General features: G+C 43.7%; 1 protein-coding gene across 3 annotated transcripts in view; it reads right to left on the bottom strand.

Annotated features, from left to right (window-relative positions):
• The window catches only part of PRDM16 (PR/SET domain 16), a 637,493-nt gene that overhangs the window by 22,143 nt on the left and 602,982 nt on the right, over window positions 1–12,368 (bottom strand). For all 3 annotated transcript variants that reach the window (XM_067472770.1, XM_067472771.1, XM_067472773.1), the window contains exons 13-15: window positions 11,031–11,200; window positions 5,852–6,026; window positions 699–929 (exon numbers count right to left, since the gene is read on the bottom strand). In XM_067472770.1, the coding sequence (XP_067328871.1) occupies window positions 699–929; window positions 5,852–6,026; window positions 11,031–11,200 (576 nt within the window). The remainder of the gene's footprint in view (window positions 1–698; window positions 930–5,851; window positions 6,027–11,030; window positions 11,201–12,368) is intronic.

The following is a 12,368-nucleotide window of genomic DNA, read 5'->3' as shown; positions in this document are numbered from 1 at the left end:
AAATTCCTAAAAATCAGTAGATAAATGAATCTTTCTGAAACTTTGCGGAATTGACGCCCTGCTTTTGTTGTCACATTGTGCAAAAATTCAAGGAGACCCCTCTTGTGTTTTTTTAATTATTTGTAAAAACATTTTAAAATTCCTAAAAATCAGTAGATAAATGAAATTTTCTGAAACTTTGCGGGATTGACGCCCTGCATATGTTGTCTCATTGTGCAGAAATTCAAGGAGACACCTCTTGTGTTTATTTAATTACTTGTAAATGACTGAAATGTTCTGAAACCTGGCAGGCTACAAGTTGTAAATATTGCCTACAAGTGGGCCAAGTGTCATCCTGATAGGCATAAAAATGATGGGAAATGGGTCTCAAAATCTTCTCCATTGCTGCTAATGGAAGAAATCTTAACAAAACCATTACGAAGCTTCAGAGATTCAGATTACGAAATGATTATTTACGAAATGAAGCAGGGGCCATCCAAATCCCTGAAACGAATTACTAATCGGATTTCAGCCATTTTGCACACCTCCATGGTTTACTAAAAGTACCCAAATGCAAAATAAAGAAATAAATAACCCAAAATGTGCACAATTCTAGCAAGTGAAAGAATTGCAAATGCATGATTCATGGCCACCCCAGGACTCGCCGGCGATGAGATAGGAGAAGCAGGCACTCTCTTGATAGGTATTGTGCTACCCACCTTCGGGTGCGGTCAAAACTCATGGTAAGAGATGTGGCCTCCTCATCTTCCTCATCCTCATACCCTCCTTGCGGCTCGGTTGTCGGCGACCCCGTCTCATCCTGCGACTTCCCAGTCAGGCTGTCGTCGTCTTCCTCTTCCAGTTCTTCCTCCTCCTCGTCTCCTTCTTCCACTTTGTCATTGGCCAGGCCATGGCATTGGGAGCTGCCATCAGCATTCTGGATTTCAGGCCTGCCAGGAGAGAACGAAAAGTAGATAAGAAGAACCTCCTGATAGTAAGACATGTTCAACAGTGGAATATGCTTCCTAAGAGTCTAGTGGGGTCTTCTTCCCCGGAGATTTCTAAGCAGAGATTGGATGGCCATCTGTTGAAAGGGCTTTGATTGACAGAGAGGAAACAATCAGGGACAGCTAATCACCTCTCAACAAAAGATTGCCCCAGGCACTGCCAGGCCATCAAATGCTAACATTCACACCTAGCTCCAACAGACAAGAGTTCTTTGTCCCATCCTGGTCATTTTACAGATATATAAACCCAATTTTCCTAGTTCCAACAGACCTCACGACCTCTGAGGATGCTTGCCGTAGATGCAGGTGAAATGTCAGGAGAGAATGCCTCTAGAACATGGCCATACAGCCCGAAAAAACCTACAAAAACTTGGCTTTGATTGTGTCTTCTAGCATGGCAAAAGAAGAGGCACTTTGGGGTCTCTTCCAACTCAAGGATTATATGGATTCGTAGGGTTTGGCGAGCATGCTTGCTCCATCAATTAACGTTTAAACAAATGATCAGCCACTGCCAGAAGGAACAGAGAGTTTCATCTATGCTGACGACTGTGCTATCACTGCCCAAGAAGAACTTTGACCATTTTGGTCACCCTTCTCTGGACACATTCTAGCTTGTCTCTGTCCTTCTTGAGTTGTGGTTGTTGGACTGGATGACCCTTTGGAGTCTCTTCCAATGCCCAAGATTCGCATAATACATCCCTTGCCCAAAAAATCAACAAGGGCTCCACACTGACCTGGAAATGCCCACATGCTCCATCTGCTTTGTGCATTAGAGGAGAATTGAAGGGGAAATTGCCCTCAACGAGCTGCAGAAATGGGCTGTTGAAGCCAGGTAAATATGAGCCTGAATAGCAGCACTCATTTCCAAAGTCGCAATGCTCGGCTGTCTACAGCCCAGTGCTGACAGCTTGCCGGGGGGAGTGCCGATGATATCTTCGCCACAGGCCTTGGCTGCCGATTCCAGGAACAACATCATTCCAGACAGAAAATAAGCACTGACCCTCAAGGGCCATCCGTAAGGCCTTGATCGGTGTCTGACTTGGGCACCAGTCAGCGCCTGGAGTTCCCCGAACAAAAGGATACATGCTCGGCATGTGCAATCCACATAAACATGGTACAAAAGTACTTACAAAACTGGGGGTCACTGGTGCTTCGTTTCTAAAGTGTTTCTAAAGTATGCTTAGTGAAAAACCCGTTACTATAACGAGAGTAATGAAATTTGTTACTATTTCGTTACAGCAATTGCGACTGCACACAACTAAATTACTATATTTGGGGAAATTTTGGGTGCTCCTATATCCGTCATTGAGGAGATCAATAGGTACTAGGCTTGGGCGGTTTCGTTCGTTAATTTCGTAATTCGTTATTAATTCGTATTTAAATTAGCTTACGATCCAATATTGAGCCATGCAGGAATAGTGTGAGGAGTAAATTAGATTCGAAACAATTTTTTCAATTTATTTCGTAATTATTTCGTAATTATTTCGTAATTATTTCGTAATTATTTTCGCATGTCTGGTGCAAGTTTTATAGTTGTTGTTTGTTTTATCACACCAACATCTGTGAGAGCCATTCAGCACTGTGAGAGCCATTCAGCAGTGGAACTCTCTGCCCCGGAGTGTGGTGGAGGCTCCTTCTTTGGAAGCTTTTAAGCAGAGGCTGGATGGCCATTTGTCAGGGGTGATTTGAATGCAATATTGCTGCTTCTTGGCAGAATGGGGTCGGACTGGATGGCCCATGAGGTCTCTTCCAACTCTTTGATTCTATGATTCTATGAACAGTCAACAACAGAGGGAGAGGGAAGCTTCAGAAGTCCCCCCTGTCCCATTTGGAGGTTTTTTTTAGCATATTGCGCAATCGCGTCCGCCATTAACGAATCGATTCGGAATTTTACGAAATTTCGTATTTTCAAAAATATTTCAAGGGCCCCCTAAAAACAAAACGAGTTTAGAACCAAATTTTTCCGTGGTTACCCAAGCCTAATAGGTACCACTCCAGTGGGAAGGTAATGGCGCTCCATGCAGTCATGCCGGCCACATGACCTAGGAGGTGTCTATGGGTTAGAAATGGAGATGGGCACCACACCCCAGAGTCGGAAACGACTGGACTTCATGTCAGGGGAAAACCTTTACCTTTACCTTGCAAATACAGTGTAGCAGAGATAGGAAAATGGAACAAGTAGACCAGGGGTCCCCAAACTACGGCCCACGGGCCACTTCCGGCCCGCCAAGGGCCCTGATCTGGCCCACTGAGGAGGAGCGCCTCCCCCCACACAGTGCCCCTCCGTTGGCTGGCGCATGCTATCCGTCAGGCCCAATGGATAGCGTGAGCCAGCCAAGGGAGGCTGCTCCGTGTGGTCTACTCATGAGTAAAGCACCTCACGAGGTGCTTTACTCACAAGTAGGCCCCGCGGGCCTGCTCCCCCCTTGGCAGGCTCACGCTATCCGTCAGGCCCGATGGACAGCGTGAGCCAGCCAAGGGAGGCTGCTCCGTGTGGTCTACTCATGAGTAAAGCACCTCACGAGGTGCTTTACTCACAAGTAGGCCCCGCGGGCCTGCTCCCCCCTTGGCAGGCTCACGCTATCCGTCAGGCCCAATGGACAGCGTGAGCCAGCCAAGGGAGGCTGCTCCGTGTGGGCTACTCGCGAGTAAAGCACCTCGCGAGGTGCTTTACTCACAAGTAGGCCGCGCGGACCTGCTCCCCTCTTGGCAGGCTCACACTATCTGTCAGGCCTGATGGACAGCGTGAGCCAGCCAAGGGAGGCTGCTCCGGCGCTCTATGCAGTCATGCTGGCCATATGACCTTGAAGGTGTCTATGGACAACGCCGGCTCTTCGACTTAGAAATGCAGATGAGCACCACAGAGTCAGACACGACTGGACTTCATGTCAGAGGAAAACCTTTAGCCAGGAAAATTGTGGAAGATCCAGGGTGGGAGAAAGAACTCTTGTCTGTTGGAGGTAGATATGAATCTTTCAATTGGCCACTTTGATTGCCATTTCATAGCCTGACAGTTTTTAGGGAGAATCCTTTGTTGAGAGGTGATTAGCTGGCCCTGATTGTTTCTTGTCTGGAGTTCCCCTGTGTTTGAGTGTTGTTCTTTATTTACAGTTATAATTTTAGATTTTTTAAAATACTGGTCGCCAGATTTTTGGTCAGACTAGAAATAGGAAGATTTCCCCTTCTCTGCTCCTGGAATTACTGCCTTAAAGAGGGCTAGAAAGAGCCCTTCCACACAGCAAAATAAGATATGTGCAATGTGCAGAGGAATTTTTGAATTGATTTTTTTAAAACAAAACTATAGTCCGGCCCTCCATCGGTCTGAGGGACAGTAAACTGGCCCCCGGTTTAAAAAGTTTGAGGACCCCTGAACTAGACGGTGTGATTGGACAATAACTCAAAAATTTGGCACACAGAACTCCCATGGCCAAAAGAAAATACTGGAAGGTTTTGGTGGGCAGTGTCCTTTGGTTTTGGAGTTGTAGTTCACCTACATCCAGAGATCACTGTGGACTCAAACAATGATGGATCTGGACCAAACTCTACACGAATACTCAATATGCCCAAATGTGAACACTGGTGGAGTTTGGGGAAAATAGAATCTTGACAATTGGGAGTTGTACTTGCTGGGATTTATAGTTCACCTACAATCACAGAGCATTCTGAATCCCACCAATGATAGAATTGGATCAAACCTCCCACATAGAACCCACATGTGGGCCACAGCAACACATGGCAGGGGACGGCTAGTCTATATAAATAAAAATGTAATGTGCATTTGTGGGATTAGCATAACTCAAAAACCACTGGACAAATTGACCCCAAATTTGGCAGCAAAACACATTCTAATCCAATCTATGTCTTTCAAACAAAAAAACCTTAAAAATGAAGGGGAAATAACTGAAAACTCCCCAAAAAGAAAAATGCCTTACAGAGCATACGCAAAAGCACCAACCATTGTGAGGGAAGGGAAGCCTGGCTATGGAGTCCCTTTCCATGCAGGAAGGTAGAGTTCTCTTTCTTTTGGGAAGGGGAGGGATTGCGGAAAGGAAAGAGGGAAGGAAGGAGAAGCTGGGCCCTACGGAGGGAGGGTGTGGAGGCTTGGCGAGGCAAGCCCCAGCAGCAGCTGGAGCCACCGCAGTGGCTCCATGAGGCCCAAGTTGCTACCAGGCAACCCTTTCCCCAAGACTGGAGGATTGTAAGGCAAGCCTGGCTGTAGGAGCAGCTGCACACATCCCTCTCCACCCCACCCACCCCCCCATTGGGTGAGAAGATGCCCCACAGCCATGGCAGAAAGGGGGGGCGGCGCTGGGTGAGCGAGACCTGCCTCAAAAAGTGCCTCCTGCCTACCCCGCGCCCGACCCAGCAAGGCTGAGGGCTACAGCAAGGCTCCCTTTCTGCTGGTGCCCAGGCCAGAAGTAGAGAAGGGAAGGAAGGAAAGCGGGAGAGAAGAAAGGATTGAAAGAGGGCAGGAAAGAAAGAAGGAAAGAGAGAAGGAAGGATGGAAGCAAAGAGGAAAATAAGGAAGGAAAGAAAGAGATAGAGAAGGAAGAAAGGAACTAAAAAAGGAAAAGAAAAGGGGGAGGGAGGGAGGAAAGAGAGAAGGAAAGAAAAAAAGGAAGGAACTAAGGAAAGAGGGAAGGAAGGAAGGAAGGAAGGAAGGAAGGAGAGAGAGAAAAAGGGAGGGAAGGTTGGCCACACCAACGCGTGGCGGGTACAGCTAGTTCCAAATAACAAGTAATTAGGAGGTACATATAAATGTCCCGTGTCCGAAACGATGACATTACCACCCATTGTTTCAAACATGCCACTGTGCGCACATTCTGCCTTCAGCCACAGGTCTGTTACCTGTCCAATGTGCATACCTTTTCTCTACTAAAGCCGATGATTGGTTCACCTCACTATTTGCAATAAAGTTTCTGATTTCAGAGAAATACGCATCTTCTTTCTCGTCTAAAAGTGCATGGTGGTCTGATTCTGAGGTCGGAGAGGAGGCGTTGTTCCCCAAGTGGTTCGTGATGACTCCGGTGTGCTGGCTCACTGCGGGAGCGCAAAAGGCAAAGAAAGAACAGTTAACAGAGTCAATAGTCTTCCACATTTGCTGGGATGAGGGACACAGGACCCCTATGGAAGTGAAAAACTGCCATAAAGAAATGGATAACACCTCTCTGTGGTCAGATGACCATCGCATTGCATTGGAGGATCTAGAGGTTCCTCAAGAACTTCAGTGGATACCCCTTTTCCTCATAAAACTAACTCTTCCAGGAATGAATTCCCTTCCGAGGGCTAGCTTTCTCCCACTTCCTGTTGTCTCACCTCTGTCTCTTAACTACGAGTCATTTGTAAGTCAGATGTTTGTAACTCGAGGACTGCCTACACTCCAATCAGGTTAAAGTCAACACTGGCGTCAGACCTAATGTTGTTGGAGCCATTGGCTGGAGCTACACTTCCATATAATCCAGATTATTTAGCAGTGTAGCTCCAGCTGTTGAACTTTTGGTGAAAAACAACATGTTTACATTATCAGAGACAATGGAGCCCCCGGTGGCGCAGTGGGTTAAACCCCTATGCCGCAAGGACTGAAGACCGACAGGTCTCAGGTTCGAATCCGGGGAGAGGCGGGTGAGCTCCTTCTATCAACTCCAGCTCCTCATGCGGGGACATGAGAGAAGCCTCCCACAAGGATGATAAAAACATCAAATCATCCGGGCATCCCCTGGGCAACGTTCTTGCAGACGACCAATCCTCTCACACCAGAAGCAACTTGCAGTTTCTCAAGTCGCTCCTGACACGACAAAAAAAAAAAATCAGAGACAATGACTCTTTAAGTTGAGGAAATGTTTACAAGGTTCCTTAAGTTAAAAATTAAGTCAACACAGGGCTCCTTACGTTTACGAACACCAATTAAGAAGAGTTCAAAGCAGATAATATGGCAGTGTAGACTCAAATGAACTCAAAGGCATTAATTGGCCATTGTGGTGTGTGGTCTCAGGCCCGCTCTATAATGCCAAATAAAATCCAGAATATATGATTTGAACTGGATTATATGGCAGTGTGGACTCATATAATCCAGTTCAAATTTGTATTCTGCCTAGTAACTATTCAATGTCACATCGTATCTCCTATCTCTCTCTCTATCTATGTTGTGACTCAGCGTCTGTCTCATGTACCTACTAGTAGTAGTAGAAGGAAAAGAGGTTTGGAAGAGGAAGACGCCCAGCAACAGCTGAAGCGTATTAGAGACTTGTTCCTTGAGCCTACGGATGAGGAGGATTTTGAGAGGTTTACTCACGAGGAAATGGAGGTGGAGGATTACCGCGGTGTAAAGCGAGTAGCAAGCAGCTCAGATAGTGATGTGGGATCTGTTTCTAAACGCCTTAAAGATGTAGCTGATTGTGAGGAGTTTGACAGTGAAGAGGAAGAGCTGGACTGGACCAAGGTCCAGGAAGTGTTAGATGTGATTAATGCTCCCACGTCTAGTGATGAGTTCCAGGGTTTTACTGACACTTGGGTTTCAGATACTACTTTGCAGGATGCAGTCCAAAGTACAGAATGGCAGCAATGGAGAAGTCGGGATTCACCTGTGGAAATGGATGCACCTGAAAGTAACTCCAGCGACTCGGATGAGATTTAAGGAGCAGTTTGGGAGCAGACTAGTTGCAGAGTTCAAAGTGTCATGTTTCCGTGTGCCTTGTGTTTAACTCTTGCCCTAAGCTCCTGCTTACATCTTCGTGGATTCCTGATCGTGTGGATGACCTTGCCGGAACTGGATTCGTGAGTCTTATCTCCTGCCCTGACCCTCGGACTGCCTGACTACTCTACGCCTCTGCTAATCCCTTGGTGACTTCGTTGGACCGCTCCTCATGCGGATTGCTGTTTGCTGTTTTGTTTGGACTTGGAATGAACTGAGTTTCTGCTGCTGAATTCAAGCTTTACTGCCTGTGTTTTGCTGCTTTCCTTTTCCCAGCGAGGACTGACTGGGACTTGGTTTGTTTACATTCTTGCTGACCGAAAGCCCTTTTGTGTTTACAGCTCTGCCTTTAAGAGCCCTTTTTGTTATGTTAATTGACATTAAAGACCTTTGTTTAACTCCTTAACTGCTGTCTTGCCTTGCTGGTCCGCCTGGGTCTTGACAATCTATCTATCTATCTCTCTGAGATATGAACCGCAAACTTTATCTTGGAGGAGAGTCTGGAAGCATTCACATTAGTTGTATATAAGAAAATAATACTGCAGGATAGACTGTCCAGCATATACTGAATTGTGAGACAGATATTTACATCCAATATTATCCAACTGCAGGTCTCACAACAGAAATTATCTTCTGACATCCCTCTTGCAAGGACAGAAAAGATCCATCATAATCAGAGTAAGCCTTTTGATTCTAAAAGCTATCAAATGTGCAAGAAAAGAGCAGATTTCCTGAAAGAAGAAGCAGGAAAATAAGACTGATTGTAAATAGAAGGTCAGCTGCTGTCCTCACCCTTTTGCCTTTTTTTTTTCTAGTGTTCTATTTTGAAATGGTTATATGACTGGTCAAATAAATAATAATAATAATAATAATAATATTAATAATAATTACTGCAGGATAGAGAACTTTTAGATAAATATAGAACATGTGCTCATTTTATGTCCACTTCAATTCAGGCCTCTGCAGCTAAGAATAATATGAGAAGATGATGAGAACTGAGAAGACGATGTATGGTTTGAATGGAATTGTCTGAATGATATATGGTTGGGGTCATATATTCGAGATATACCATCCTGGATAACTGCAAGAAGAAGGTGAAGAATTCATGGACTGTAATTAAAAGTTGCTGAGACAAATTATTAACTGTTGAACTTTTGGTGAAAAACGACATGTTTACATTATCAGAGACTATGACTCTTTAAGTTGAGGAAATGTTTACAAGGTTCCTTATGTTAAAAATGAAGTCAACACCAGGTTCCTTACGTTTACGAACATGAATTAAGGAGAGTCAACATCTGCTAGGAACTGAGACGAAGCTAGGGTGTTTCAGGCTGGAAAAACATCTATCATTCTTTTACAACTTTGGAACAACATCAGCAAGAAATGTTGCTACATAAGAGACCCCCTAATATTCCAAAAATTGTGGCAGACTGGAGGAGTCTGGCCACCCGCCGCTCTTCTCCTTAGGAAGGAGAGAGATGGTGTATCTTTGAGATACACCATCTCTCCTGAGATACGCCAGACTCCTCCAGGCTCCTAAACGTAAGGAGCCTGGTGTTGAGTTCATTTTGAACATAAGGAACCTTGTAAACATTTGTATGCGTAATGGGAATCCTTATCTAACCTTATCTAACCCACTTGTTAGAGAAAGGAGTGTGATTTTGGAGTCATGATACGTTTATAGGGAGTCAGTTTCTGCTGTAAAGGAAAACAGGGATCTGATCCTTGGCATTGTTCACAGGGAAAGAGGATGCATTTTGGGAGTTTTGGAAGTTGGTAGGTTGCAGGGAAAGCAGGGTCTAACCTAAGCAAGTGCTTCTCCAAGGAGGGAGAAAGAATATTGTAATACCTGGATATATGAGGATGAATCAGTTCCCAGCAGATGTTGACTCTCCTTAATTGGTGTTCATAAACGTAAGGAGCCTGGTGTTGACTTCATTTTGAATGTAAGGAACCTTGTAAACATTTGTATGTGTAATGTGAATCCTTATCTAACCCACTTGTTAGAGAAAGGAGTGTGATTTTGGAGTCATGATACGTTTGTAGGGAGTCATTTTCTGCTGTAAAGGAAAACAGGGATCTGATCCTTGGCATTGTTCACAGGGAAAGAGGATGCATTTTGGAAGTTGGTAGGCTGCAGGGAAAGCAGGGTTTAACCCAAGCAAGTGCTTCTCCAAGGAGGGATAAAGAATATCGTAATATCTGGATATATGAAGACGAATCAGTTCCTAGCAGATGTTGACTCTCCTTAATTGGTGTTCGTAAATGTAAGGAGCCTGGTGTTGACTTCATTTTGAACGTAAGGAACCTTGTAAACATTTGTATGCGTAATGTGAATCCTTATCTAACCTTATCTAACCCACTTGTTAGAGAAAGGAGTGTGATTTTGGAGTCATGATACGTTTGTAGGGAGTCAGTTTCTGCTGTAAAGGAAATCAGGGATCTGATCCTTGGCATTGTTCTTAGGGAAAGAGGATGCATTTGAGGTTTTTTGGCAGTTGTCAGGCAGCAGAGAAAGCAGGGTCTAACCTAAGCAGGTGCTTCTCCAAGGAGGGAGAAAGAATATTGTAATACCTGGATATTAGGCTTGGGTAACAACGGAAAAATTTGTTTCTAAACTCGTTTCGTTTTTAGGGGGTCCATTGCGTTTCGTTTTTTTTTAAGAATTCCAAATTTTTTCTTTAAAATTTTCGAAATTTACAAAATTTCGTAAATTTCGAATCGATTCGTTAATGGCGGACGCGATTGCACAATATGCTAAAAAACCCTCCAAATGGGACAGGGGGAACTTCTGAAGCTTCCCTCTCCCTCTGTTGTTGACTGTTGGTGTGATAATTTATTTTTTATCACTGATAAAATAAACAACAACTATAAAACTTGCACCAGACATACGGAAATAATTACGAAACAATTACGAAACAATTTCGAAACAATTTTGAACCAATTACGAAGCAATTACGAAACAATACGAAATAAATTGGAAAAATTGTTTCGATTTTTAATTACTCCTCACAGTAGTCCTGCATGGCTCAATATCGGATCGTAAGCTAATTTAAATACGAATTAATAACGAATTACGAAATTAACGAACGAAACCGGCCAAGCCTACTGGATATATGAGGATGAATCAGTTCCTAGCAGATGTTGACTCTCCTTAATTGGTGTTCGTCAACGTAAGGAGCCTGGTGTTGACTTCATTTTGAACGTAAGGAACCTTGTAAACATTTGTATGCGTAATGTGAATCCCGAGTAAAAATGTAATTCCCCTTTGTTTGTTAGCAATGTAACTGGCATTGACTGGCTGGTCAGCCCCCAACAAGCAATCTTCTCAGCCTATGGCTCTCTTTCATTACCTGGGACACTCTCGTGTTCGTGTTTTTTCAAATGTCGGTCAAGATTGGTCTGCTGGCCGAAGCACCGGTTGCACAGATGGCATTTGAATGGCTTCTCCTTGTTGTGAATGTTTCGAACATGGCGCTGGAGGTTGGATGAAATGCTGAAGGACCTGTCACAATATTTACACCTGAAAAGTTCAAAGAGGGAACAAGTGGGTTAGATAAGGTCCTATCCTCTTGACATGCTGTCCTGATTTGGCAGGGACAGTCCCATCTAATCCGCTGCTGTCCAACTTTCCCAGCTGCTTCACAACTTTCCAATTTCTCTCTCCTTCTGCCACTTTCCCCCTTTGTATTCAGCTTGGTTTTGCAAGGCTTGAGCAGGGCCTTTGTGGATAGGGTTTGGAGGTTTCTCATTTACAAGGTCACCCTAAGACTTGAACACAGCTGACTGCAACGAAGTCTCGTAATGGAATAGAGATATAAATAAGGAAGTGCAGTCATAACACTATTATCCATGGACTGCTGGCGAAATGCCTGAAGAGGGCAGCATTGGCGTATTCAAGAACAAGGATTTCAATTATCTGTTGGAAGTTAAGTAGAGTTTGCCTCTAGTCTCATCTCAGTTTCTCTGACCCTTGTTGCAAAGTCTAGAATTCCATAAGATGCAAATTATAGTATTCTATAGGATGCAAACTCTAGAATTTCATAGGATGCAAATTATAGTATTCTATAGGATGCAAACTACAGAATTTCATAGAATGCAAACTACAGGATTCTATAGGATGCAAACTCTAGAATTCCATAGGTTGCAAATTATAGTATTCTATAGGATGCAAACTACAGAATGTGAATTATAGTATTCTATAGGATGCAAACTACAGGATTCCATAGGATGTGAATTATAGTATTCTATAGGATGCAAACTTGATTCAATGAGATGCAAATTACAATATTCTATAGGATGCAAATTATAGTATTCTATAGGATGCAAACTACAGAATTTCATAGGATGCAAATTATAGTCTTCTATAGGATGCAAACTACAGGGTTCCATAGTATGCAAATGATAGTCTTCTATAGGATGCAAACTACAGGATTCCATAGGATGCAAATTATAGTATTCTATAGGATGCAAACTACAGGATTCAATGAGATGCAAATTACAATATTCTATAGGATGCAAATTATAGTATTCTATAGGATGCAAACTCTAGAACTCCTTGGGATGCAAATTATAATATTCTATAGGATGCAAACTACGGGATTCCATAGTATGCAAATTATAGTATTCTATAGGATGCAAACTCTAGAATTCCATAGGATGCAAATTATAGTATTCTATAGGATGTAAAC

The sequence above is a fragment of the Anolis sagrei genome, chromosome 13 (assembly GCF_037176765.1).
Source record: "Anolis sagrei isolate rAnoSag1 chromosome 13, rAnoSag1.mat, whole genome shotgun sequence".
NCBI lineage: Eukaryota > Metazoa > Chordata > Lepidosauria > Squamata > Dactyloidae > Anolis > Anolis sagrei.
The sequence above is the reverse complement of the archived record's forward strand: the minus strand, read 5'-3'. Positions and strand labels throughout refer to the sequence as shown.